The sequence below is a fragment of the Eleginops maclovinus genome, chromosome 13 (genome assembly GCF_036324505.1).
Source record: "Eleginops maclovinus isolate JMC-PN-2008 ecotype Puerto Natales chromosome 13, JC_Emac_rtc_rv5, whole genome shotgun sequence".
NCBI classification, from domain to species: Eukaryota; Metazoa; Chordata; class Actinopteri; order Perciformes; family Eleginopidae; genus Eleginops; species Eleginops maclovinus.
This window is the reverse complement of record NC_086361.1, coordinates 7,696,317-7,719,986: the sequence shown is the minus strand read 5'-3', so window position 1 is coordinate 7,719,986 and position 23,670 is coordinate 7,696,317. Positions and strand designations below refer to the sequence as shown.

The 23,670-nt window shown below is 40.2% G+C and overlaps 1 protein-coding gene across 4 annotated transcripts; it reads right to left on the bottom strand.

The window, feature by feature from the left end:
• Positions 1-4,937: 4,937 nt before the first annotated feature.
• Positions 4,938-23,505, bottom strand: LOC134874420 (voltage-dependent calcium channel gamma-4 subunit-like). 4 transcript variants are annotated; one of them, XM_063898421.1, is made up of 7 exons: positions 23,168-23,411; positions 22,861-22,918; positions 18,216-18,528; positions 14,363-14,614; positions 12,100-12,183; positions 9,919-10,059; positions 4,938-9,583 (listed from the first exon to the last, which is right to left on the bottom strand). In XM_063898421.1, the coding sequence occupies exons 3-7, from the start codon at positions 18,244-18,246 to the stop codon at positions 8,745-8,747; spliced, it is 1,347 nt and encodes a 448-aa protein (XP_063754491.1). In that variant the 5' UTR covers positions 18,247-18,528; positions 22,861-22,918; positions 23,168-23,411; the 3' UTR covers positions 4,938-8,744. The 4 variants fall into 4 exon arrangements, with proteins under 4 accessions (XP_063754491.1, XP_063754492.1, XP_063754490.1 ...); XM_063898422.1 differs by lacking the exons at positions 22,861-22,918; positions 23,168-23,411 and adding an exon at positions 23,451-23,505; XM_063898420.1 differs by lacking the exon at positions 22,861-22,918.
• Between the last annotated feature and the right edge of the window lie 165 nt (positions 23,506-23,670).

Sequence of the window (23,670 nt, the reverse complement as noted above, 5' to 3'; positions counted from 1 at the left end):
AGAAAGAGGTTTTGTCTGGGAGCACGTCTACAACTCAGTCCAGTTACAACAAAAGTCTGAGAGCAGCTGGACCTAGAACAAGACTGTGACACCTACTGTATAGCATATACAATGGGGCAAAAAAGTATTTAGTCAGCCACCAATTGTGCAAGTTCTCCCATTTAAAAAGATGAGAGAGGCCTGTAATTTTCATCATAGGTATACCTCAACTATGAGAGACAAAATGAGAAAAAAAAATCCAGGAAATCACATTGTAGGATTTTTAATGAATTTATTTTCAAATTATTGTGGAAAATAAATATTTGGTCAATAACAAAAGTTCATCTCAATACTTTGTTATATACCCTTTGTTGGCAATGACAGAGGTCAAACGTTTTCTGTAAGTCTTCACAAGGTTTTCACACACTGTTGCTGGTATTTTGGCCCATTCCTCCATGCAGATCTCCTCTAAAGCAGTGATGTTTTGGGGCTGTCGCTGGGCAACACGGACTTTCAACTTCCTCCAAAGATTTTCAATGGGGTTGAGATCTGGAGACTGGCTAGGCCACTCCAGGACCTTGAAATGCTTCTTACGAAGTCACTCCTTCGTTGCCCTGGCGGTGTGTTTGGGATCATTGTCATGCTGAAAGACCCAGCCACGCTTCATCTTCAGTGCCCTTGCTGATGGAAGGAGGTTTTCACTCAAAATCTCACGATACATGGCCCCATTCATTCTTTCCTTTACACGGATCAGTCGTCCTGGTCCCTTTGCAGAAAAACAGCCCCAAAGCATGATGTTTCCACCCCCATGCTTCACAGTAGGTATGGTGTTCTTTGGATGCAACTCTGCATTCTTTCACCTCCAAACACGACGAGTTGAGTTTTTACCAAAAAGTTCTATTTTGGTTTCATCTGACCATATGACATTCTCCCAATCCTCTTCTGGATCATCCAAATGCCCTCTAGCAAACTTCAGACGGGCCTGGCTTAAGCAGGGGGACACGTCTGGAACGGCAGGATTTAAGTCCCTGGCTGCGTAGTGTGTTACTGATGGTAGCCTCTGTTACTTTGGTCCCAGATCTCTGCAGGTCATTCACTAGGTCCCCCCGTGTGGTTCTGGGATTTTTGCTCACCGTTCTTGTGATCATTTTGACCCCACGGGGTGAGATCTTGCGTGGAGCCCCAGATCGAGGGAGATTAGCAGTGGTCTTGTATGTCTTCCATTTTCTAATAATTGCTCCCACAGTTGATTTCTTCACAACAAGCTGCTTACCTATTGCAGATTCAGTTTTCCCAGCCTGGTGCAGGTCTACAATTTTGTCTCTGGTCTCCTTTGACAGCTCTTTGGTCTTGGCCATAGTGGAGTTTGGAGTATGACTGTTTGAGGTTGTGGACAGGTGTCTTTTATACTGATAACGAGTTCAAAAAGGTGCCATTAATACAGGTAACGAGTGGAGGACAGAGGAGCCTCTTAAAGAAGAAGTTACAGGTCTGTGAGAGCCAGAAATCTTGCTTGTTTGTAGGTGACCAAATACTTATTTTACCGAGGAATTTACCAATTAATTCAGTGGTTCCCAAACTTTTTCTGCTGGGACCCCCTTTAAGACCTAAACATATTTTGGAGCCCCCCCTAAACACCGAAACTTTTAGTTTCTTGAAAATGTATTTTGAAATTCACGCAAACAGTACAAATAAACAATAAGGGCATAATCACCATTACAAGACACTTCACAATAACATTTATTCATGTGTTTTGTGCAACAGCACTGTTTTAACAACTTTGCAACTGCAACTTCTCTTCTTGAGTGACAAAATAACAAAAAAAGTAACTTACATTTACTTTTAAATTGTACAACTTTGAACCTATTTCATCTTTTTAACATCTGCACTGAATTTGAGAAAATACCCCAGATTTGTTTTTTCATAAAATATTTCATACATCTCAGTGACTAGTGTGGGCTTGCTTTGAACTGCAGATCTTTTCAAATCGTGGTGGCAACTGTGAGATGGCCACCCTCAGTTCATTCTCAATGTCCAGCTTTGACCTGTATTTGGTCTTTATGGAGGCCACTGCAGAAAAGCCCACCTCACAAAGATAAGACGTGGCAAAAGGGAGTAATACTGCCATTGCCTTTCCACCCAATAGTGGGTAGTCCTCCTCCACCCCAATCCAAAATGCAGTCAGTAACTTGGCCTGAAACTGCAGTTTCAGTGTGGAGTCTGATGTGATATCAATGAACTGCTCCTCTTCAGCAGTGCTGAAGTCAGTAGGTGCGGCTGCAGTGAAGGGGTCTAGGATCCAGTCATATTGTGCTGAATCCTTCACTGAAAAATACCTCTGAAAATGTTGTTGTAGGGCAGAGATGTGTGCTCTCATACAAGGCACGAAATCGTGTTCTGAATGTTGTTGGATTCAAGAAAAGCATGAAGGTTCTGAAATGAGTCTATGTTTCCCTCCCCAATTTTCCGCTCCCACATTTCCAATTTCCTTGAAAATGATTTTATTTTATCTGCAAGATGCGGAAGGTGGGTGTTGGTTCCTTGCATCTGCAGATTTAGTTCATTTAATTTCTGGAACATGTCACTGAGGTAGGCAACTTTCGTAAGAACATTTTCATCACTGTAATTAACCGCGAGGTCATGACCCTCCTCCTCCAAAAAAATCCGAATTTCCTCCCGCAGCTCAAATACCCTGGACAGAACCTTCCCACGTGACAACCATCGCGCTTCGCTGTGAAACAAAACAGCTGTGTGATTGGATCCCATTTCCTCGCATAGCGCAGAGAAAAGTCGGGCCTTAACAGGGCGCGTTTTGATGTAGTTCACTGTGGCAATGACGTCCGTCATCACCTCGTTCAATTCGGGACTCAGCTGTTTAGAAGCCAACGCTTCTCGATGGATCATACAGTGAGTCCAATGAACGTTGGGCGACACACGCTTTATGAGCGCTTGGAGCCCGTTGTGCTTCCCAGCCATTGCCTGAGCCCCATCTGTACACACCCCAACACAACCCTCCCACTTCAGATTGGCCTCTTGCAAGTAAGTGTCAATTACTTTGAAAAGTTCATCAGCAGTGGCTCGCGTTTTAAGTTTTTTGCAGAACAACAGGTCCTCTTTCATGTCCCCTGCAGCAATGAATCGGACGTATGTGATTAATAAACAGTCCTTGTTGCTGTCGGTGGCTTCATCCACCTACAGAGCAAACCGGGTGCTTGCACGCACCATATCGTTGACCTGCTCCGCTATGTCACTTGACATATCAAGTATGCGTCTCCCAACAGTGTTGTTAGAGAGGGGAGTCACTTTTAACTTGTTTGCTGTTGCCTCGTCAATCATAGTGGCAACCATATCGATAGCACAGGGCAGTATCAGTTCCTCAGCTATTGAGTGTGGTTTTTTGCACTGTGCGACACGGTAGGCCACTTTATAGGAGGCAAGCTGAGCATTGGCAGGGACAGACGCAGATTTTACGAAACTAGTCTGTTGGATACGACAGTTATTTAATTTTCTCTGAAAGAAATCAGCCGGCTTGTCTTTATGCTCAGGGTGTGTGGTCTCCAGGTGACGTTTAAGCTTGCTGGGTTTTAGACTGTCAGCGGCTAGCACTCTTAAACATAGAACACACTGCGGTCTTTCCTCACCACCTACCAGCGTACTAGTGAAGCCCAGCCCGATGTACACCTCGTCATACCTCCTCGTCTTTTTCTGAGTCGGAGTGCTTGATGGCTCGTACTGTAAAGTAGGCTTACGCTTGATTGGACCCGCTGTTAAAAACTTTTCCATTTTAAAATGTTCAGTTCTCAGACTCACGCATGGCTACTGTTATCAAAACGTTTTTGGGAAACGCACCCCAGGGTGAGTGGTCCGTTAGTTAAGGTGGTATAGGCTCATGGTGGCATGTAGACTAAACAACTGTATTACGTGCCACCTTAACAACAGACGCGGTTCTGCAGTTCACGCAAACCGTACCCCTCCCCCGCGACCCCCCTGCAATACCTCCGCGACCCCCTAGGGGGGCGCGACCCACACTTTGGGAACCACTGAATTAATTCATTACAAATCCTACAATGTGATTTCCTGGATTGTTTCCCCCATTCTGTCTCTCATAGTTGAGGTATACCTATGATGAAAATTACAGGCATCTCTCATCTTTTTAAAAGGGAGAACTTGCACAATTGGTGGCTGACTAAATACTTTTTTGCCCCACTGTAATTGCTTAAAAGTCTCCTATTATGCTACATTTTAATAATATTTTGGGGATCCATATCTATGCAAAACTTGTCTGCGAAGTGCTTTGCTCAAAATACCGAACAGATCACCCATTGTAGCCATGCCTCATCCCCCTCTATTTCAACCCTGTTCCTGAAGTGCTGATTCTGTGACTGTCGCTTTAAATTTGAGCTGAGCTGAAGCTGGAGATACTCAGCTAAACGCTGCCGTGATTAAACCCCATATTATGTTCCAAACCACATCCAGCATTATTTCTGAAACACTTGTCAGTGTTTACCACTAGAACAGAGAAATAATATGTATTATATACACAACAACTCTAAGTCCCTCCTGCAGACATCCTGCTGAACACACAGACACACAGATGTGCTGCGGAGGGGATTTAGCTCACCGACTTATGGGGGACGATAGGTTGGGACGTGTCACATGGGCGGGACGTTGCCAGGAGTTCAATGTAAAGCCAGCCCACATTTCCGTTATAACCGAAGCAAATTTGGATCAACTAGTTTGAACCCCCGTTTTTAGAGATGTGGGTACGGGGGAAAAGAAAGAGTGTTGTATTTTCTGACACTTTGCCTTACACACCGGGGACACATATATGTGTAAAAGACATAAAAAAGTGCATTTTGCATAATAGGGGACCTTTAAGATTTATACCAAGTACATTTTCACCTTAATCTGCATTGGTTAAACTTTGGTCAACTTCTTTTTAAACCGTGACCAGGACTACTGTATTTGACAGACCAGATTATTATTGAATGGTTCTTGTAATGGTCATATGGGTCTGCTTGGTAGACAGACACCTTGGAGTTGATGTTAAATTAAAAAATCAAAACTGTATTTCATTGTTTTTTTCCTCTCAATAATTCACTTGACAAAACCACAATTTCATATAGAACTTTAATGAATATATCTATATATTTTTATATATGTATATATACCTCTTATATTTTTTGTTTTTACCAGCGAGGATCAGTATATTGTATTGCTTCCCCTTTTCCTTATGGTCCTTTAAATGTATTAGTCTGCTGATTGAAATATACCAGTTCTCCATTCAAAGAGTTTCAGGTCTGACTCTTGTCAGTGGCCAAAGTGTTGGGAAAAGGAGCCGGTGGCTTTTTAAATGGCTTTTTTTCACATCAGGATATGAACTTAAAACAAAGAAACAGAATGTCCGCTTTTAAACATTCTTTACAAAAGGTAATAAAAAGGATTTGGACGCATTGAGTGATTTCCCTATTTGTAAAGCGACCTTGGGTACCATGAAAGGCGCTATATAAGTTTAAATTATTATTATTATTATTATTATTACATTTCACATATCTCAGAAGCATCATGCTGATGCATTTTGTTGTTCTCAATTGTTAATCATGTAAATACCACTGACAACAGCAACACAGACCACATTTAGCCCACTGTCCCAGCACTTAGGCTACTGACAATATGTCACAGGCAGGCGTGAAGCCTTTATACCCCAAAGTTACAGGTTTAGGAACTCTGAAACAATATAACATTAAGAATATCAATACATACCACCACTAAAATAAGTAGATTAATATAAATTCTATCGTCAACACTTATACACTTGTCAGAACATTAAAAAACACTGATTATTAGGCTACGTTGGTAATGTTTAGAGAAAAAAAAGAGAACAAAAGCCTGTTAGGAAATTAATCTCAATGTTGATGAAAGAGGGTAAAGTTGAAAAAAAAGAAGATCAAATATCAAATAAAAAATAAAGTACGGACAGAAAGATTAAGAGTACATGATAAAAAATAATATATATATATATATATATAGAAAATGAAAGTCATAAAGACAAATGACTTGTGAAAACGAAGTAAGGGAAGGATTTTCCAACAATAAAACACAACATAACATTCACAGTACATAACAACTAGCAATTTACCCATGAGCAAGGCAGGTAGCGCCCAGTTGTTCCAGGGAAGCCACTCAATAACCAGCAACTACTTGGCGGTTGCCAGTGAAAATGTGAAAGTAAATGTGAGGTGATGCAGAGTGTTGCTGAAAAAGAGCATGCACGCTCAGTCAACTCTCTCTATACAAATAAATGTGATGAAATGATAAAAAACAATATGATTTAAAGATGAATTTACACATGATCACCCTCTCACTTTGTGCACATGCGTTCCACGTAACACCACTGAATTTAGTGTACATAAGCAATGTAAAGAAAAGTCAAAACAGGAATATAAAAAAATTACAAAAAGAAAATATTTCAAAATGTATAAATACCCTGCAATAACCATTACGATCATAGAAACACCAGCAACGTGATATTAATACTCAAGGAGTTACAATCTCATTAAACCGAGAGATGATAATCAATCACTCAGAATGAAAAGACAACCAAAGGATTACCATTTACAGACATTATGTGCTTTTGTTGAAGTCAATGGATTGATAATACATAATACATTTAATTTTCTAGTTTGTCAAATAGTATATAGTTATAGCTAAAAGAGAGCTGGAAGGAAGGGGAACTGAAGCTAGCAGATTTGCTCTTTTCTCTTTCCCTCCTCCTCCAACTTGTCTTCAACAGGGTTGAATTCAACTTGCCAACGCAACTGGTCCAAAGGTGCATTCAGAGTTCGGTGTGTTAGTTTAAAAGTCAGATTCTTGACATGTGAAGGGTTTCAATTCAAAATGTCACGCAATACATCTGTTACAAATGGTTTTTTTTTTCTCCTTAAAGCCTCTAAAATATATGCTGTGCACAAAAAGTGCATGTTTAGCTAGATTTTTTTATAGAGATCATTTATAAGCTTTTAACTAATCCATAATGTGCTTGTGTTATAGTTTAAGATAGGAACTTGGTTTGATAATATGGTTGATATATTTTATATTAGCGTAACAGAATTTAAAATGTTTAGCTAAGTTCTAACTTAAACTCCATCCCCTGAGTGTAAACTGAATTGGCCCCCACCCAGTTGCCTGTGGTTGCAATCCCTTCGCAGGAACACTCAACTGATGCTGCCTTGTAGTCTTCGGTATCAAAACGTTTCCATAAACAGTCACACAAAGCCTGAAATACATTTTTGCAATTAAACATCACAAATCACTCGTAGAAGTCCATCTTGACAAGTACAGCCATTGACAATGAAGGAGCATTTAGCAACATTTCTATTTCTTTCTACGGCCATTTTCCCAATCAAAAGCTGAAACACATGTATCTTTAAAAAAAAAGTAATGTCTTGCAACATATTTAACTGTTTGCGAAACATTTCTGTTGTAGCTGTGCTCCAATTAATATATGCAAAGAAAACATCTTTCACTTTTTGCAAACAAAAGGATGTTCAGGCAAGACGACAACTTGCAGTAAGTTGTTGACGCAATTCCTATTGTGAAGTGAACCAGAAACTAGTACAGAAACAATAAGAGCAGTCTACTTCAATTAGGCCAGAGTTCAGCGAATACTTGACAAGTTTAATCAAAGACTCAAGAAAATCATTGTCAAATGAAGTTACTTGTTCAGATGGACAACTGGCAGTGGTGTAATGGAGGCATACAGCGGGAGTGTAGAAGTCTATGGCGGTGCCTTTCTCTTGGAGTGTGGAGAATGCCCATCTGTAATTACTTTGAGGTATAATGAAAAATAAACAGGCTCACAGTGTGTCAGCCTCTTCTTGTGTGTGCATGTATGAGGGTCAGTAGGTTCGATATGGCTATGTCCTACTCTTGGGACTAGAGGTTAAGTAGCTACTGTTGACCTTGAATTGGATCAAGTCAACACTGAGCAGTTTGTTACTTGGCTGAATGTACCGTCTGTGGCTCTCTGTTCTTCTTAAAACAGGAATGTGACAGAAAAGTGTGGCTTGAGCTATCTGGCCACACTGTGCTTTTATTATTTAGGATTATTTTAGAAGTATACCAGAAATAATACCAGAAAGCATTGACTTGGTGGTCTGCAGGACTAAACTGAACATCTAGATGGGAAAAAACTCTTACCCTAACCCTTAAATTTGATTCAGTTCAGTTTAAACAGACTTGCTTGCGCCTTATGCATCACAACACCAAAGCGTTACCGGGTCCTCTTGTTTGAGTTGTAGTTTGAATTCCAACTGCAGCGGATTCAACGTATAAGCGGAGAAAAATAGATAACTACTATGCTTCCCTACCTACTCAGCAAGGCACTTACCCCCAACTGCTGCACCGGGACACTGGTGTAAGTGGGAACATCCCAGTTGTGTATGAGTGACTTTGTAAAACAATGAAACTTCCTTTTTACTGAAGCCTCCACTGCACCATTGCTGTATAATTATCTGACAAACAAGGTTTTGCACCTTAAGTCATGACCATTTTAGCAGTTGTCTAGAAGTTGTCTTATAATGTCAGGTCTTATATGACTGATTATGATATTGGTAAGTAATTATGGCAGTTTGATACCCCAGGCTCAAGGACCGCAACGTTACAGTTGAAGTGACACCTACACATTTTCAGCCCTACTCTCCCTCTTTCACCTCAAACACCTCTAACATCTCATCTAATGTATTCCTCAACTTTGAGGTTTATTTTTAAACTGGCGTAGTCTTCCTGTTGAGTGTATCTGAGTTGCTATCCCTGTCCCTTTTGGCCGTCAGTCGGTCCAGGGTTCCCATGTTGCCCCTGTCCCTCTCCATGGTGGCTGTTGATATCGGAGCTGTCTGGGCTGGTGTGGTGGAGGATGTGGAGGTATTCAGTGGTGCTGCATTCTGGGCTACAGCTGCTGCCGCCGCCAAGTTGGACTTGGAGTGGGATGGGAGTGTACCGCTGCTTATCACTGCCCCTCCTCCTCCTCCACTGCCACTGGAATCCTTTGGGAAGTAGTTGTGGAGCTGGTACAAGGTGGCGCGATCCACCGTGCCATATAGAGGTGGGGCTCCACCTCCTAGGCTGCCAAGCTTGGAGTCCCTAGACAGGGTGTACATGGAGATGTCGCCGCCACCTCCACTTCCACTGCTGCTGGTGTGGTGCGGGTTGGGCAGAGTGGCCACAGAGAAGGGTGGAGCAGAGGGAGGCAGGCTGAAGGTCTTGGATGTGCCAATGGGCGAGGTCTCCTGTGAGCGTGGGGGGTCTGTCGAGCGAGAGCTGGAGCGAGAGCGCCGTCTGAAACGATAACTGGGCAGTCGCAAAACTGCGTGAGTGGTGCTCTTGAAAAGGTCGCTGCGAGATCTGCAGCGCAGCTCCTTGTTCTTCTCAATGTAGATGTTCACAGCGAGGACACCCACCATCTCAGCCAGGATGAAGGACAGGCCGCCAAAGTAGAAAGACCAGCCGTAGGAGTAGTGCCACTTCTTGTCTTCATCCTTCTTTGGGGAGATGTCGCTCAGTGCTGCTGAGATGTATACGATCACTCCAATGATATTGCTTAGGCCTGAGGAAATATACAAGTCCTTAAGTGTAATTGTTCCTCAGAGACACATTAACCTGCAGCTTCATTAAACTGTTTTCCAAGCAGAGATATTGGAACTGTTTTCTTTTCATTACACCATGTAGATGCAGGCGCCATATGAAAATCAATCTGCATATCATACATAAAAATAGCTAATTTGCTTGTGACTGTCAGATCTGAAACATTAAAATTGATGTGAATAGCACATTACATTTCGCTTTGAGTGGATTATGACCTGTCTGAAAATGTTCAACTATGGCTCGAAGCACTACAAGAACAGCCGTTTCTGCCAAAACCAACATAAACTGCAGTCTTACCTGCAGCTACAAAGAGAATCCCTCCGCCTAGAATTATGTTTCTTTTGCTCTTGTAGAAGCCGCTGGAAGCAACACACACTCCCCCCAGCAGAAGCAATATGGCGCTCAGGATGGGGAAGATGCTTGAGGCACGCACTACACCTGCAGAACAAAACACAGACAAACATATCACGTGTTCACTGAAATATTACTTTTTCAGGACATTGGCGTGTGTAATAAAATGATTAATGCTATACTTCAAATGAAGTACAACTAGTGAGGAGACATTTTGGGTCCAACACCATTTGAAGGTGCAAAGTTAACAGCCTTGTGAAACTCCTGGGAGATGAGGTGTTACCGATAAGTGCTACACAGCTGACACTACAACTTGGCTCTCAAACCGTAACTATTTTAAAGTTTTCTACATAATATTCATTAAATTATGTATTTTGGTCTCCAAGGAGCAACACATTTTCACGAGAAGGGCTGTAGGTTAAATTGGGCGTAGGAATTTAAAGATGTGGGGGTTTGAAGGAGGAATATTTAAGCAAAGGGTGATATTAGGTAAATTATTAATGATGTATTTCGAGATTGACCAATATTATACAACCAAAGTCACAATGCCCTAACCAGGCTTTTTTGACCTATGCAAGTTCCCAAACCTATTGTTGGATTGCATTGGATTTGTGAACAGTGTTTGAGTCCATACATGTTACAATAGATGGAAGCAGGACCATCTCAAGCACCTAAAACCTCTACTGTAGCGATAACGTATGAAACATTATAAAAGTTCAAAATGCTGAATAGTTATATCTCCAGCGGGAACATGCAGAAAAAGCAGAGTCTTCAAGTTTTCAAGGTGACTTTTCTAGCTGTGTTATCTTCTGTTTGCCTCTGAAGAGAGAAGATACTGCTATGATAAGCATACTCAGAGAAGCTTCTGTCAGACATGTCAAACAGAGGTTGTAAATTATTCCCTGGATTTTTTTTAGGAAAGGGAGACTATGTGGCTGGTGTGTGAGCACTCTGCATATTTTATTGATTGTCTGGATAAGTAGCTGATATGAAAGAATGCTGAGCTTTTGGGTTGTTGTTGTGATTTAGGGGCGGACCCCTATTGTGTCATTCTTAACCAGCATCAATTGATTATTACCTACTCCTACACAAGGTTGAACTATTAGTCCTGTCATGTTAGTAAAAGGATGAGCTGAAATGATTAGTTGATTAAAATAAATGTAAATCAAAAGAAATATCATACATCTGCAGTTATTTTGATGACTGCTGATGACAAGTTGTTTACAGCTCCTCAAATTAAAAAACAATTGCTTTTTTTCTCAAAAATGATTGCCTTTTTAAAACATTTTGTTTATGTTGGACCCAACAAGCAAATTAAATAGTTTTCTTTACAAAACAATCAATCCATCAACAAAGAAAATAAGTAGAGGAATATTCTTCAATTAACTTTTTTTTTTTTGTAGACTTCTTTACATTGCAATATGAGCTGTTTTTGTACATTATTTGACCATTGTTTTATTTTTGAGAGATTTATAACTTTAAATCCAAGGTCACCTATTACACCTAAAAAGCTTTTGGAATATTAAAGATTTCATTTTCCGTCAATGCTGCACAGCAATGCAGCCATACAAATCTGAGGTAGCATCACAGCCTCCTTCAGAGAAATATATAATAATATATGGATAGTGAAACATAAACTTGGTAAAGCAACAGGTTCAGGGCTGTACGAACAGGATTTCCTATCACAATGAAGGCAGGATGTGAAACCAGAATCCAGAGCTGAAATAATCCATTAGTGAAGGCTGTTCTTTCAATCCATCTGTGAAAAAGCTTTCTGTACACCCCCAGACTCCATGCACCTGGGCATTTATACACACACACACACACACACACACACACACACACACACACACACACACACACACACACACACACACACACACACACACACACACACACACACACACACACACACACACACACACACACACGCATACACACACTGACAAACACACACACTAACACACACATTTACACACACCTCCAGGAACACTTTGCTTGAATCTGACATCCGTGCATTGATGTCCGCCCACCATCCCCTTCTGTCCTTTCTGAATCTGTGTGTGTGCACACTGTGTGTAGAGCAGGCTCAATGTGTTAGTGTGTGTATGTGTGTGTGTCACTCACGCAGCAGATACTCTGCAGAATCTTGGTCGTAGTCTGCATCGTCTGGGAAATGATCTATCTGGGAACACACACCTCGCTTCAAACCTGAAAAAAGACAGAGCGGAAGAGGAGGAAAAGGTGAGAAGAATGTAGAAAAACCTGGAACTCACATGGAAGAGAGGATTAGAGTTGAAATACAAGATTGCCAGGATGGTAGAATAAAGAGGAGAAAATAAGAACAATTAGGCGTAGAGAAAATTAAGCCTAATATGGGAACTACCAACACATCGTTTTTGGAAAGGCAATAGAAAAAAAGAAGTAAATAAGGGAGATGAATGAAGTCAATTAAACAATTTAACAAATAAAGCTGCTCGATAGACCGACAAATTGATGATGCAAAATCAAAGCATTAAATATGAAAGGGGACAATGAATAGAAGAAAGATCTTAAAGTTATTCAGCAGAAGAACTCAATGTGATGCTTCAGCACTGACCCTGAGCCAATCAGATGAATAGTTGTGGTCTTACAATTAACACCTGTGCTAATGACTCTTTGAGATGAGAACTAAATGCTAGTTAGCCTGTTAACATACACAAAATCACAAAATGTGGAAGGTTAATTGCTTACCATGTTCAGTATCTTAGTTTAACAAAATGGCATGCTAATCAGCTAATCTGCAAACAACGACTAACTACTGCTTAGGCTGATTCTAATATGTTGGTCATGTGTCAGCCTCATAGTGGTGCTAGGGGAAAAGTCCAAGTATTACTAGTCTTGTTGAGATATTTCAGCCATGCCACGAGCATTAAAAATACAGAAATCATCCCAACAGCGGATAGTAGTAGAATAGTAATGGTTGGATAAGAAGGCAACATAGTTTAATGTATTTGCTTTTGCCTCCTTCTAGAATCCATTAACAATCACAATTTGAAATGTTTAACACAATTACTGAATGAGTTCTTCCTCGTGCCTTTATGGTAATGTACGATAAGTTAGCTTTTCACTACTTTACCATTACCAGACATGATAGCATAACCCCTGGAGAACAGCATCTGCTTCAATTTGTTTTCGCATTGACGAGAAATATTTGTTTACCTTGACCGCTATTTGGACATGAACAAAATAAAAGTGAAGAGAAAACGAGAGATCCAATGCGTCTCTTGAAATAAAATGAAAGACAAAAGAAAGAAAGCGTATTGAAGATTATAAAAAACACACAACACACGTTTGTGCTAAAAAACAAGAACATTTGATATTTTCAAGACCACATACATCAGTTCGACAGAAGTAACAATCGAATAGTACGAGGAACTGGTTTAAAAAGGAAAAATAAATCCACAATTTGCCCAGTGGACCCCAGACTTGATTGAAAGGGCAGAGTATTTTTCCTTACCTTGGATGATTTCTAAAAAGCTTCAAAGGATAGAAAGCATCTCAGGTCATCTCACAAACAACAGTCTTTTCAGTTAAAACTAGCAAAAACGTAACATTACATTTGATGGACTTATTGTGAGCGCTTCTTTAAAAATCTAAACAGACAACATTTTTTTGTTGTTGATTTGATTAGAAAATACAGCTATAAAATGCTATCCTTTTGCTGTTATACTGGTGTTGAAATACACATGATACAAACTTATGATACAAGCGTCATGAAAGCCTCGTCTTGCATATGTGAGTGTTGTTTGTGCTCTGTTCAATTGAACCTGTCTGCCAGCTGCAGGAATGCAGGGAAACTGCTTTATCAGTCACTGCATGAGTCACCACTGACATATGAACTCTGGGGCATTATGATTGTGAGTCTTTAGTTGAATATATAATATGAGTGTTTATATGTAAGTATTTGTGCTTGTCTGTTAACAAAAAAATGCAGTAGGGGAAAAATGAAGCAAAGCACAGAAATATACTTAAATGATCTTATATAAAGTTTGTAACAATGCCAAAAAGGTATAATTTGCTTTCTCACGTCTCACTTGGTCATGAGTTTTGAAAAAAGTAACCATCATCAGCTTATGCAGCAGTGATAATTTGAAGCCTGCACCTTGCACACTATGGGATGTTATTCTCATAACCAACCTCATAACCGAACCAAGAGCATATCAACAACACACAAATAAGTAGGGCAATGGGAGAGAAAGAACACTTATGTATGTCTGTTGTGATCACACTGATGATCACATTGACCTCCACAAAACCCTCCAATGACAAAACACATAAACTGGTTTTTCTCTCTTCAAGGGGTCAACATGTTTTTGCCCTATAGTGGAGTCCACACAACCAGCTGTACCTTCCAGGCAGCAGATCCTCCAGAGGCCAGAGTGGGTGAGTGCCCCAGGGTCTTTCTTGTCCTTGTTGTTTGAGTCCTCCTGGGACGAGTTAGCCGTGCTGTTGCAGATGAAGGCACGGGCGTACAGCCAGTAGTCTGTACCGATGGCCACTGTCATGAGGGCGAAGGCCGCAAACGCTCCCATGGTGGTCAGCAGCACCTGGATGCCCCGCTCGCACCACACCAATGCTGGACGGGGAAGGAAACTAATATCTGACAAAAACAAAGAAATGTATATCAGATGTCGAAAGTACATACCAGAACACATGACGATTCTTTAGATCTAAATTTGCATGGTAAAGACAGGAAAAAGTAAAGGACACCATTGCTTCAAGTATTTTCTAATTTACACAAGTAAAAATGAGATGCTCGAAACCATTTCTGAACAGATGACAGCCACCATATGTGGGATGGAGAATCCAGATTTTCTGAGGACATTTTTGTTCAGGGGAAAAGTGAGGGGGAAAGACTTTTTAGCATGGAAATCATGAATGTGCAGACAATTATTAACCAACTTATGTAACTATTATGTGTTAAATCTGAAGATAATTTCCAAACATGATGATAAAGAGTACACCCTATTTATGACTTCCACATGGATTTCTGAAAGATTATTGTTGAGAGAAAGCTGTGGCAAGATTAATAGTCTTTCTACTAATTTCAGTCCCAGGTATCTCTGGTGATGAGTGATCTTTTTGTCACAAGTTTGATAATTTTACCCATTAACATGCCATAGTCATCCTATAATGATTATCATTGATCACAACCATTGTGCATACAGGTTACAAATTAATTTTGACAAATAAGAACATTATGTATATTTTCAGGCTAAAACTGAGTAGTATTATACTATCCTGTATGGGTCTCTGTGGGTGAGTGGTGGGAGATAGTGATGTGGTTGAGACTTTTCTTTGAGTTACAGCCTAAAGCTGTGAAGGAAGAAAAAGCAGAAGAACAAAAGGCCAATCCAATGTATCAACCAAAAATATAACATTAAAGGTGCCATAGAAAGCATCTATCTGGTATTTTAAACTGTTGTCTGATGTCTACAAAGAAGGTATATCACTTTGGTTGATCCAAAAAATGTCCAGATGCGGTTTTACAGGCCCATTTATAACCCTATGATTTGGTCCTAGAATGAAACAAGCTGAATTGCCTTATTTGGGGCTCATTTAAATAATCATGACGAGCTCTGCTCTGATTGGCTGGTTTACAAGGAGCAATCCATGGCTGCCTCAGAGCCCAGAGAAGTAAGTGAAGTTCGGAAACTGTGAGAGATGAACCATGGAGGCTATTGGCATCCAACCTTACATGTTTGAGCCTTTATCGGAGGAGGAGACCGATGAATTTGAAGAACAGCCAGTTGGTCGGAGATTGGAGAGAAACGGTAGGGAGTGGTAAGTGTTAGCGTTAGAGTTTCCAGTAGCTGGTGCAAATGTTGGGGCTGGACTACTGTGTGTTACGTAACACACAGGGACTGTTGTAATTCGCACGTTTTACCGCTGTGATATGCATATTCATGATTTGCACGTGAAGGAGGAAACAATGGGATTCACGGTATGTCAGTTCAATGTACCGAACTCTCCTTATTTAACTATGCCGAGGTAAATACAGTTTTCCATTCTATGGTTCCTTTAAATATTCCTTGTTGAAGAAAGAAATTCCTAATTGTCAATGAGTTTCTTAAGAAAATGTAAATAAAGAACGTCCATTACTTGATGGATCAGTGGGTCTCTTTAGCAGGTGGGAACATTTGAAATGTGACCATCCTGTCAAAACCTGTATTTCAAAATGACTCACTTCTAAAAGACAAGTCTGCAGGTATGAAGAATAATGCTATAAAATTATCAAATGGACTTCTTGGGATAAAAAATAGGAGATATCTTAAGGGAACTGCAGATTAGCAAGAATAAAAACGGTTGCAGGGTTTAGGTTTACCTTCACATTAATAAACATAGGATGTAATAGACAAGAGAGGAGTAGATGAAAAGACAAGAGGAGAGAAAATAAAAAAGAGGAGAGAAGAGACATAAATAGAAGCTGAGAGGTGAACAGTGAGAGGGCCGACCAGAGGGAAATTGAAATACAACACATCTGTTGTGCTTCAGGAAACATCCAAGGAGACGAGGGATCTGAGGAGGTTCAATTTAACTATTTAGTGTCTCAATAGGATTTCAACCATATGAATTACAGATCATTTAGTAACATCGTTTCTGTAAATGCGTTATAGAAATGGTAGGTTAACGTAAACAATTGATCGAACATAGAATATTAATCCCAGTGTGGGTTAAACTATTCAGTCAATTCCGCTGGAATGAAGTATGTTTCTATGGCAACACAAATCCGAAGACAACAGACCACAAGTAATCTGACCCTGAAACTGACCCTTCCTAAGGTTAGTCCAAAACACACTGAAGGAGACGTCACTGCGTTCATCAGACAGTAAGTGAAGACAGGTGCTGATGTTGCAGGATTGTGCATGTTAGTTTATATCACTTCCTTTAAAAGATGTTTGTATTTTTATCTTTCTGTGTTTTTTTTTAATTGGTTGTGAAAATAATATTCAAAACCGTTACGCTAATAACTAAGAGTAAGAGCATGAAGGAGATGCTGAGGAAAATGTAACCATTGAATCTTTCTGAATTAGGTCAGAACAGATGCTCATATGTTCAATGTAGATTAAAAATGTCTAACTCGAAATGAACCGCTCATTTTGAAAAGACAAAATGGTTTTATCTGTTGATCAGTTGCAATCAGAAGTTTCATCAAGAAGTTATTTGTAGAATTCAAACTAACTGATGAGTGAAATAAATTCAGATCAATTCAATGTATATACTGTTGATATACTATACTGTTTTTTTTTACCAAGATGTTTCATGTTTAGGTGAGGTACATATAATACTGAGCACCCTGGCAACATGGCAGAAACATGTGTCCTCCATGTTCACACTGGATTAGTGCAGTCACATTTTTACTAGACATTTAAACTACAGCCCGCTAAATAGGTTCTTGTTGATACTTATAAGCAGACTGGTTTCCACAAATCATGTGCATTGAAACAAGTTGTTAAAAGGATGGCCATAGATTGGTGTGCTCATATTTTTATGTATGTATAAATATGTGAACTGTTTTTTTTTTGTTGTAAATACGTTTCGGATTGCAGGGGAAAAGCCCATTCAGGTAAAGGTGTCGATTTAATTTAAACATTGCCTGCTATAAAAAATAATACCAAAACTCAGTTTCTTCCAGTGTAGACAAGAAAACAGGTTTCCTAGCTTCACTTGATCCTGATTGGGTAGCCTCATCAAAAATGTATGGGATTCAACTAATACATTTTTGCATTAGAAATTGATCAATATCTCTGTTTTCCAGAGCCGAACTGCATGTAAAAACAACACCATGAACACCAGAAGACATCTCAGAATAGTTCAGTATTGCAATTGCTGTTAATTTAAGCCATGATTTTTTAACAGCATGTGTTCATTTCTATTTCCATTACTGCTTATATTTCAGCACTTCCTTTAATCATGTCCATTCTAAATGAAGGCACACGTTTAGCTTGCTTACACTGATGCAGACTAATCAACACCACTTGCCCTCTGAATCCAGACCCCTGCATGGACACATCTGCACTCCAGTGTATTTGTTGGTGGTGTCCTGCATGATTGTTTTCATGAGCTCATCTTGAATGTTTCTTAAATACCTCTAAACGTGTTTAGATGTGTCATGGGTTATTTTGTGTGCATACAAAAATCCACATGTGCATCTGGTGGTTTGATGTGTGTATGCACTCGCATATGTGTGTGTGTGTTACCTGAGGGCATGTTTCTGCCTTTTGCCTCCATCGCTTCTCCCCCTTGCTGCCGCTGTTCTTCTTCGTCGGTGAAGAGCGCTCCGTAGCCCCGGTCCGAGCCGCCTCCATCCACCGTTTATCCTTCACACTTCTCCCCTGCCCTCCTTTATCCGCCTCTCCCTCTCTTCTTATCCCTTCTTATTTTTACTCCTCTTCTCCGTCTTCTTCCTCTCCTCTGTAACTTGAGCACTCGTCTCCGTTCCAGTAAGCGGGGGGGATACTTCACTTGGCGTTCTCTCCTCTCATTGAATTGTCATGGCAGTCATCTTAGCTACTGAGAGTAGAAAGAAGAGGTGGATGGGGGTAAAGAGCAAATGACAGGAAAGATAGAAAGGGAAGCAAAACATAAGAAGATATGAAAGAGTGAGTGAAAAAGTGGAAAAGGATGGATACGATTAATGAACGTGACATGGGTTTGGAAACCAGGGAATCTCCTACACAAACAATGTTTTGTACATGACAATGATAATATGTGTTTGAGTAAACAAACAAACATCCATAACCTAATGCCGATGGGAGAAAACGAGCCCCCTGTCAAAAAGAGAAGCGGGTCTGCCTCTACACAGTGAGCGATATAAAGCAATAGAAAAGAACAGGCGATGCGAGTGAGCGTGCTCTAGTCCATTGCCATGGCAACAGTGAATTCCAAAGTCTATGGCGAAGCTGGCGAGTGTGTATGTGTGTAAGTGTTTGTGTGTGTGTTGGGGGAGTAGAGGGATGGATCTAACAGTTGAGAGGATTTTGCTAGGAATAAAAAAAAAAAGGTGGGTATATTCCATCGGTTTGCAGAGGAGCCTGTATGTCATACATGATGCAAGCATACACATGAACTTACACACACAGGTTTATGTTCTGATGTGCAGAGTTGCATATCGCACATGAGGAATGAACATTCACAGGAGAGATGACAGACTTGTGAGTCATTAGCATTGTGGTCACAGTGTCTGGGTATGTTTCATCCATCCAACTTTCTCCCTGTTGGTGCGATGGCTAATTCGCAAACATTTTGTGCTGTTTCATGCTTTGAAATGCACAATGCAAATGTCTTAAAGCTGAAAGATCCGAAACAACAAGAGAATCGATTCCTTGCTCGAGGACATTTCAGCAGAGCGGCTGCTTTCCTGCTTGAACTCACATCCTACATTTGTCTCTTACCGAAGAGAAAATCCCCGTCAGCACTGACATAGGGCTAGGTTTTTCCTAGATTTTTGGCATGCTGTATCCAAAACTATGGAGCACTTAAAAATCCACATGAAGGGTAATAACCGAATCACAGCAGGGAATCCCATCAACGGTATTACTAAAAGAACCTTTCGACCACATACAATTGACAAGTGTACAGATTTGAATTGACCATTAGGAGCATTAGGAGTGATGAGTTTTACAACTTGTTTTAGTGACAAAAACCTGACGTAATCATAAAACTTGTGTCAAGCTAGAAAATGTGAGAATGGATCTTTTGTAACCTCAAATGGTGACTGTTTTGCAAGCAATATTTTGTAGGGGAAGGGTCTGGTGCTATGGGTTGCTTTGGAAGGCAATTACAAACCCTCTTCTCATATGGAGGACAAGTTAAGTGTTATACAATTGGTAAAGATTTACCCCAAAATATGTCCAATGGAGGTCTTCAACATTTTGGACCTTACACAAAATAAAACATGAATAGACCTCACTAAAAGGGGCCATCAGAACATGTCAGAAATAGATCTCAGGATTACGGCCAATAACCGTGATCCAAGCTTATAGCTACAGCGGTATCACACATATTAAGCTACAGACCATACAAAGACCCATGGTAATAGAACAGGAAACATCCAAGGACTTGATGAGTTTGATAATAACCTCTTAGTCCCACTTTGGTTATTTTTTTGTTACTGATTCTAAAAAAACAGAACGACATATGAAGACAAACACCAAATAGACCAGTGTTTATATCGGGTGTAAAACTAACTCAACGTTCAGGTTTGCCGTGTGTTTGTCATACATAATTGAAATGAAGCTACCTTCACATGATAAGATATGGTTTCTTAACTCTTGTGGTGAAGACAGCTAGTTAGTTTTGTTTCTATCGTACCTGCTTGCCTGTGCTGTTTCATTCAACTGTTATCTCGTTGGATGCATTAATCCGCGGCAATCAAGGTCAACATTGAAATAATTTGAACTTTGACAGCAGTGTTCACTAGGCAACTTTTAGGTTTGCAACTTTCTCTAAAGAAAACAAAGCCAGCAGGGCAGTCCAGTGGGTCATGTAAAAGCAGCTTAACTCGTTCTGTCAAGTCATCGTCAACTTCCGCCAATTATCATCGACCTTAGCCAAACTGTTTTGTTGCCTTAACCTAAACTTCCTCACCAAAGTTAACATCAACAACAATCGTTTCCTAAGCTGAGTCGTTTTGTTGCCTCAGCCTAAACTTCCTGAAGTAACAAGTTTATTATGAAATGACACCATGCAGAATCGAAACCAAAATAGACACGCCGTCCCTGACACTTAGATAGAGGGGTACATAGCTGCATAGTTGGAATTGAAAATGTGTTGAAGATTAACAGCAAGAGGAGTGTGACATCTGGATACAGTCTCTGCCAGTGCAGCTGTCTGTCCTTGATAAAATATTAACATTGACACTCCTGTAGGAAAGATTTGACTAGATTTTAATATTTTAAACTACATTTGATAAGGCTGCAGTCAGTCAAGCTCTAAATCACAAACCGGGTGTTGTAACAGAAAGGGTCTCCCGTCACATTCCTTTGAAATAAATCCTGCATATTCTGCTGTTGTGGCTGAGTGAAAGCAAATAATCAAAAAACAGTCAGAAACTAAAGCAAAGAATCCATCTAGATAAAAGAGTACAGACTGGCTGAAACTCTTCAACACCTCCACCCCCACCAGAGAATAATAAGAAGAATTGTTATGCTGCCGTGCATCATTTTTGGCTAGTTTTCACCCTTTTCAACTTTCAAAATGTCCTAGTGAAAGTGTGAAGTTTGCTCATCCATCATTCAAGTTCTTCTATTTGGGACCCATAGACTGAGAGAAAGCATTGATGTGTCATCTGTGATGTCAATCTTGGGTTTCTAAAGAGAAGCTTAGAAGACAGAATTTTAGTTTCCTGCTCAGGGGTCACGAGCCTGGATGAAGCAGAAATGCTGCATGAGCAGGCAACAGATTAACAGGATGTAAATTAGGCAAACATGCTCCCTAACATCTACATTTCTATGAGAAAAATGCTTTTGATTTTTGCAAGCACTTGAAAGCAACAGACATTGAAGTTTTGCCATAATTAGATTCATCCCTTGAATTGGATCTCATACCCAACAGTAAATCATGTTGAAATTCCAACTTTGGGCTCACTGTAGCAACCCACCATCAGCCATTCCACCAGTATTTACACAATATTTCAAGACCAATATTTTTCCACAGACAGACAACAGCCAACTTTATCGAATTAATGCTGAAAACTGATAGGCTAGCACCTGATCTCAGACAAATTGTCAATATGCACACCAAGTTTCAATCTACAATCTGACATTGTGAACATTTTAACGAATTTCTATGGGTGTTACACAGTGGTTTTGCTGGGGTTTTATGGTGGAATTCTTCAATTATCCAGGCCTTTGAATCAGCCCACCAGGACGACACGAAATGGAGTGTAATGTGTAGACAATGTCACCTTCCGTTGTGCAAAAAGAGGACCATAGCAAAATAAAAACAAACTAAGATGTTGGGCAATAATGGGAACACAGCTTGTCCACAACATTAATTTAGTAACACAGCACTGATTGGCTAATCATCCACCACACCTGCAGTGCTCATTGATTCAGCCTCATAATTAATCATTTTTAGTCTTGTAGATACAATATGTTGCTGTCGAACGTAAATCCTTTAACATTTTCCGAATGGCTCTAAGTTATACCCTCAATTTGTTTTGTTAATGATATATAGTGTTACTGGATAACAGATCTAGTGGTCATCAGAGGAACTGCAGCTATTGCACTTGGCATTCATGTGATTGCTGCTTTTGAAGCCCTGGAGGACCCCTGGGAGGGCCTGCAATCACGGAGAGAAACAGTACAAAAGCAGCAACTCAGAAATTGTTATTTTGTGCTCAACCCCCCTAAATAAACCTGCGCTTTAGGCTTTCAGGGTAGATTATTAGGAAGGTTCATGCAGCACAACAAAAACAAATGTGAAAATACAAGAAAAGCTTGCCAGTGGATACATGATGCAGATGCTGAAAGTTCAAGGACAGATAATCCATGGACTGCATCATGAACTCAGCAACAGTCTGAATCCTGCCGTGAATACAAAGCAGCAGAACATGGCATTTGTGAAGATTATAATTGTAACATACAGTGGTGGTGGTGAGCCAGGCACCATCAAAAACCAAATCCAAGGAGAGATGAGGTGCGATAGAACATCCTGTCTGATGTGTGAAAAATGTACCAATGTGACATGTCAGAATTATACTATACTTAGCTATACATACTTCACAAAATGTGTTTCCTTAATTGTTTATAAAGCACTTTTCAAGGTTCAGACACTTTATGGTGTAAAATTGGACAAATAATCAAAGTGAAAGTGGGTATAAAGCAGGATCATTTTGCTTACCATTATTATTCAGTCATAGAATTCGAAATGCGGAGTCCCCTCTCTGTATACATCCCTCCTGCAAAGCAGATCCTACACATACTACAGACTGTTCTCTCACGAAGGACAAAATGACATTAAGTTCTAAGTTGTTATAATAAAAACGGATTAAACATTTCCACAAGGGATAATTACTGAACAAATAATTTGTATGTATGAAGGGTCTGGTAAGAAGTATGCACCCTATTTCCCTGACGTTTCCTGTTTGTGTACAATCTTTAAAAACAGGTTACAGTTATGCCAGATATTTGCCTTTTTTTCCCCTTACCTTTCACACGCGTTTTCACCAACAGGTCTTCAAGATTGTTTGATAAAAGCTTATTTTTTTAAATACTTTTTAAATCGAAAAAAAGCAAAGCGCTGCGTGGCTGTTCCCTTCCCAGATGATTACATCAAGGGCACAATGTGTACATGTAGAGGAGGTGCGTTCCTCTCCAGCGCTAAGCGAGCACACGCGGCTCCCACTGATGCACATATCGTTAATGAATGACAGATGGCAGCGGGATATTGGCGATCAGTTTGATTAATGTGTCGATCAGTTATGAGCTTACCTTAGAGAGAGCAACTTTTGCAGACGGTTCTGATAAAGGTGGTGGCAAGGCGCCTGCTGGTTGGAGGGAGGGAGAGAGAGAGAGAGAGTGATAAAGAGTGGGACAGAGAGAGAGAGAGAGAGAGAGAGAGCGAGAGAGAGTGATGGATGTTACTGAAGGACTTTTTAGGGCGTTTTTATTGATAAATGGTAAATACAATACATTGGTAGTTAAATACTAA

Coding starts and splice junctions, on each gene's coding strand:
- LOC134874420 (XM_063898422.1), bottom strand. CDS start 18,246: ATGGAGGCAAAAGGCAGAAACATGCCCTCAG. Junction 10,060..12,099: donor TTCTGCAGAGTATCTGCTGC/GTGAGTGACACA, acceptor TTTGTTCTGCAG/GTGTAGTGCGTGCCTCAAGC. Junction 9,584..9,918: donor GATTCTCTTTGTAGCTGCAG/GTAAGACTGCAG, acceptor ATATTTCCTCAG/GCCTAAGCAATATCATTGGA.